Source organism: Anarhichas minor, unplaced genomic scaffold, assembly GCF_050575085.1.
Source record: "Anarhichas minor isolate MPS153535 unplaced genomic scaffold, ASM5057508v1 ptg000035l, whole genome shotgun sequence".
NCBI lineage: Eukaryota > Metazoa > Chordata > Actinopteri > Perciformes > Anarhichadidae > Anarhichas > Anarhichas minor.
In genome coordinates, this window is record NW_027466481.1 from 1281501 (window position 1) to 1287346 (window position 5846).

The 5846-nt window shown below is 38.4% G+C and overlaps 1 protein-coding gene across 1 annotated transcript; it reads left to right on the forward strand.

Moving 5' to 3' along the window:
* Positions 1–1142: 1142 nt before the first annotated feature.
* On the forward strand, positions 1143–5168 carry LOC142965647 (sialic acid-binding Ig-like lectin 16). Its single transcript, XM_076106688.1, has 8 exons — positions 1143–1239; positions 1618–2022; positions 2299–2595; positions 3563–3865; positions 4018–4299; positions 4380–4661; positions 4864–4960; positions 5060–5168. Exons 1-8 carry the CDS (start codon positions 1179–1181, stop codon positions 5166–5168), a joined length of 1836 nt encoding a protein of 611 aa, XP_075962803.1. The 5' UTR covers positions 1143–1178.
* Positions 5169–5846: the final 678 nt, after the last annotated feature.

A 5846-nucleotide genomic window follows, 5' to 3' on the forward strand; every position in this document is an offset into this window, starting at 1 on the left:
TATCAGAGATACGGAGAACACAGTGGTGCTGTATATGGCAATGTTAAAATTAATAATCACTACATTGACTTTGTTGTGAACAGTTTCTACAGACATTGCCCAATTATCAACCAGAAAACACACAAATATGCGGAAGTGCTTCCTAAGTTTCTGCATATATTTGTAATGAGGAAATGCTGAAAGCTTTTTATTTGACTCTCTTGGTTCTTAATGCACTTCATCCGTCACAAGTTATCATTTTAAAACAAGATTATAACAATGTTCATTTGACCATCATGACTCAACTTTCACTGCATTTATTACCTATTCAGCTGTATGTGTTGTGTGTTGCTTAAGCAATTAAAGAAGCTACATACAGTAGTTCAATAATAACACATAAACAGTGCTTAGTGCTTCAAATGGTTTGGTGGTTTCTAAAGATTACAAAAAAAAATTTTGGAAAAAAAAACATTTACAGTACTTCTCTTTTCAAAAACTTTCATATTACCTCACAGTCGGGGCAATTATCTAAAAATACAAGCAATCAAAAAACACTTTTCATCATTAGATGCTAAAGGTGCAAATTGCTCATAAGAGATATACACATATCGTGATGTTATGAGATATGAGAATATAAAAGCCTGTCGGTCACAGGAGAGGAGACATTTTGCTCAGCAGTGGGGGAACTTCCTGAAACCTTGTGGTTGCACAAACAGAGAAGGAATAGAAAAGTGAAGAAAGGATGAATCAGTTAAAGGAAGAAACACTCTACAGTGATCACTGTTGAGAGAAGAGAGCAGAGAGCAAGACAAGGAAAGGTAAAAAACAACATCTATAGTTATTTTTTGAATATATTTTTGTACTGTAAATGTAAGTTGTTGAACTGAGTCATTCTTGCAATTGTCTTTTAACATTGCTGGATTTGCTGGTTCAGTAAAGGTGGACTATGCCTGAAAAAAAATGTTTGGGGATGAGAGTATTCATTTATGTTTATCAGAGTTGGCGGTAAATTCAGTAAAAGGTTCAGTTTTCCCAAAGCTCGATTGCTGTAAAGATTATTGTTGAAACGTTTACGGTATAACATCCTGTATTAATATCTGTGATATCAGCTGTGGAGCTTCCTTTGCTTCAGTTCCTCTAATGTTTGTTGCACTTTCAGTGTAAAGTTTGTCCGGTGGAGGGAGAGACTGACAATCAGGATGTTTGTTCTCATCTGGGCGACTCTGCTATTCTCTGTGAGAGGCAACAATGCTGTCACAGGTACGCATCTTAATTATAACCCTGTTATCATGCCTACATTTGAGACTTGTTTTCCTGTCATGCTGCCAAATTACAAGTTCATTCTCCTACCAGCTCATTAGTAGCACTCCTCACAGCATTCATTTACATACCTGGAAACTCTGACTTGCATAAATAGTTATTTAAATGACTATTTTATTTTTCTAATTAATTGTGGATAAAGAAACTTCGTTAAATACATAAATTCTGTTTTGTTGTCTGATCAACGCTGCTTCCAACAGCAGTTATATGAAACAAAATCATAGTAGTAGCCTCTCTCCATCATTTATTAAATATTATGTTCTATTGGTATATTAAAATAACCCGGATCCCTGTTTCTCTCACTGTTTCCATTAACAGGTGCAGCAGTGAAGGAACACTGTGACAATGGATTCTGTATCACTCTCAGTGAAGGAGAAATAACAGCAGAGGCTGGACTCTGTGTTGTGATACCGTGTTCTTTCACCACTGCTTCTGACTTTAGACCCAAACATATGGTGTGGTACAAATGTGAACCATCTAAAAGAAGATGTGGGAATTCAGACGTGATACTCCACACTAACAACAACAACAAAGTTCAGTCTGGGTTTATAGGACGAGTTTCACTGTTGGAGCCTGACGTGAGTCTGAGGAACTGCAGCATCATCATCAATGACCTCACTGAGTCAGACTCTGGATTATATCAACTCAGAGTTAATGGTTTACTGTATGATTATCATGAGAGTGGATTTACATTCTCCCCAAGAGCAACTGTCTCTGTCAAAGGTATGAAGTGATTCAACAAATACATACAGTGAAGATGTTTATTCTATTCAACATATTTGTTGTATTTATAGTCTGAATGGAATAATAATGACATAATGTTGCACATTTGTCGACCTCTGTGGACAAACAGTAGAAACTGCATCAGTTCCTGATAAAACTCTGACTTATTGCCTCATCGAGATGTTAAACAAAGTATCAGATTATTTCATCCTGAACTTAAGTGAATGACCTTCAGGCTGCTCACCTGCTTCCACTCATCGACTGCTCTCCCTTTAGGTCTGACCCAGAAGCCCACAGTGATGATTCCTCCTCTGACAGAGGGGCAGCAGACCACACTGACCTGCACTGCTCCTGGTCTCTGCTCTGGATCTGATCCTAACATCACCTGGACGTGGAGAGGAGCCGGAGAGAAGGACTCTCACATCACAGGAAACATCACTGCTGTCACACAGAGACACAGCTCAACTTTGACCTTTAACCCTTCAGTTGAACAGAACGGCACCGATGTCACCTGTAAGGTCAGCTTCACAAACAGCATCACTACAGAGGAGACAGTGACTCTGAATGTGACCTGTGAGTACAGCACATCCTGCACTTTATTCTCACCTTTACTTTTTAAAATGTGTTCTAAGAGATGTGCTGTCGTGTCATTTCTAATGTTTTTCTGAGCTGTGTTGAATTTTATCACATCAACAGTGTTCTTACAGGAAAGTTGTGAGTTTGGGGTGCTTTAATATTGTATATGATACTTGCGATGCAGCGATTGCAATTTTCTTGCCGATACCATTTTTTGCCGTTTTCCTTTCTAAGATCTATTTTTGACAGCAAGGCTCCAGACTTAATTTTTTTTTTTCACCATCCCTGAACCGTCCCAAAACATATTTCAACCATCCCGTAAATGTTACTTTGTTATTGTCGTCTATTGTGGTTATCAGTATAAAACACACAAATGATAAGGCAAAACGTAAAAATATACATATTGAAATACTTGCTTTGATTAAAAACGAAATCTTGGCATTACTAGTCTTAATTATGTATTTTAAGCAGATTAAAGCTTGTGTTATGAAGATGAACATGTCATAACTCCCTCTCTAATTCCTATTTTATATTCAGGTAAATTCATCTCCTTCAAACAACAGTTTTCATTCAATTCTTTTGCCAAAAACTACATTTGAACACATCATGATAGTGTTATAATTTATCTGAGTCGAGCTTGAACGCACCACGATGCAATGTGACCTCCGTTAACCTTAGCTGTTAGCTCTGTGATGTCTGCAGACAAGCAAATCCCTGTGATTACTCTGAGCAGCATGCATGGGAATAAATTACAACATGATAAGTGTATCAGGATCAAGCTAGTTGTTCCAGATGTTTTTAAGGTTTTTGCTCCACGGCTTATTTTGGACTTCAAGTTGTGACAAATGAGCTTTATGTCTTCACTCTCCGACACATGTTGTGTGTGTGGCTGTTATTACTGTCTGTGCCGCTATGAATGATCGGTGCATCTCCATATAATACAGTTTGTCATTTTGTCTCATAGATGTGAAGGAATTTAGAATCACTGGGAATACAAGTGTGAAGGAGGGTGAGACTCTGAATCTGACCTGCAGTGTTGAAAGTTTCCCTCCATCTCTCATCACGTGGACAAAACCTTCTGAGACAAACATGCAAAATGGAACAGAAACAAATTGGCAGAACAACACTGAGACCTTCATGCAGAGAGAACGTGGAATCGGCACTTTTTCCATCTCTAATGTGACAACAGAAGATTCTGGACGATACATCTGCAGAGCAGAATATCTGAATCAAACCCTGGTAGAAAATGTTGATGTAAAAGTCAAATGTAAGTACATGTTGGCGCCCTCCTGTGGTAGTATTTAAATAAGAACATACTGCAGACAATGAATGAATACAATGACAATACATCTTGTATCCATTTCCAACCTCTTCACCGTATCTGAACTTGAAATATTTTGTTCATGATTTGCTTCACAGATGTGAGGAAACCTTTAGTCACTGGTGATACAACAGTGGAGGAGGGAGATGCTCTGAATTTAACCTGTCGTGTTGAAAGTTTTCCTCCGTCTCATATCACATGGACTGTACTTGGCTCCAACACAAAGCTGGACAACGGACTTGACACCGACCTGCAGAACCACACTGGATCAGCCACACTTGTCATCCCAAATGTGACGACAGAAGATTCTGGACGATACATCTGTACAGCACAACACCTGGACAGGACTGTGACTACATATGCGGATGTGACAGTGACTCGTAAGTAGACTTAAAGGAAGTTAATGTTCACACTCTCAGCATTTTGTTTTGACATTGTGATTCTGCTTGTGTGCTTGCAGGGTTTTCAAAGATCTTAAACAACTCTGGGTGTGAGGTTCAGTCGGAGGTCCTGACCTGTGTGTGCATCAGTGAGGGGTTTCCTTTACCCACCATCAACTGGCCGCTGTTGAAGAACCACACTGAGTACTCCGTCATTACCACTGTGTCAAACCACACAGTCAGCAGCACCGTCACCCTGACTGTAAAAGACCACAGCAACACTTCTGTTGAGTGTGTCAGCAGCAATGAAAATGGGGAAGCAAAAGAAAACCTCAAAATCCGAATGACCATATTAGAAAAAGGTAAATGTTCTCAACTAAAACACCGAAGCTACTGTAGACCACTGCCTAAAGTCATCTTTAGTACCCTAATTATTTCACTGTGACCTTTTCTATTTGGACAAACCATTGGGCAACCTGTCAGAAGAAAATAAAATGTTGCATATTAGCGTTGAGAACCACTTGAAGAGTCATACAATCTACATGATGTCATTTGTAATAGCAGATCAACACGGACCAAGTGCAGAACTTCCCTGGATCATCGTTGCTGTTGTTGCTCTCATTGTGAATGTCATCTGCATAATCCTCTTGATGTTCTGTTGGTATGTTACTACTTCATCATGTCATGCTTTGATCCCTCTCTCAATGCTGTGGAGACTTTCAGACAACACATCATGTCTCACTCTTTCTTCTCTCCAAAGGAACACAAGGAAAAAGGTGAAACCAAACCAAGAGGACAGAACTTACATGTCACTGCGGAAAACAGACCAATCACCAGAGTATGACGTTATTGCTCGACCTCTGAACTAACAAGTGTCAGCTCCACTGAGTAGAACAAGATGGTACTTCCATACTTCCATTCAACATGCGTAGAACTTTATGAATATGGCATTTCTTAGAGTTAGTTTTTAATGTAACTGTAACTTATATCTTGCTTTATACAGTTAATTATTTTTTAGTTTACATTTCATGAACCTTTATTGACTGAGTGGAGGTCTGCTGAGCATTTGATTGAGCTGATGTTTATGAGTAAATAGACAAAAATGTATTTTTCCACATATGACAAACAATGAAAAGTTCTTTTTACTTCACAGAACTATGAATATTTTGCCCAAATAATATTGAACCTAGAGTATCATACTAAATGGCACATTTGTTATCCTTCCATTATAAAGTGAAAGATAAAGCACCTAAGGAAGGTATTCCCATAATGCATGAATATCAGTTATCTTCGTTGAAACATTGTCTCTGGTGTGACTGAAGCGAGTTAATTGATTATGTCAGTGGTAGAGCATTTAAACTCATAACTTAACCTTGTTATTCAACACATATTTGATTACTATTTTCATTTTTTCCATACAAGACCAATATAATGTTAATTTGATCATCACTACCTAACTCCCACTGCCTATATTAGCCAGTAACACAGACCGTTTACAGTAAGGCACCTACGATTTTGTGCAATTATTGAAGCAACATAAAAAGAAG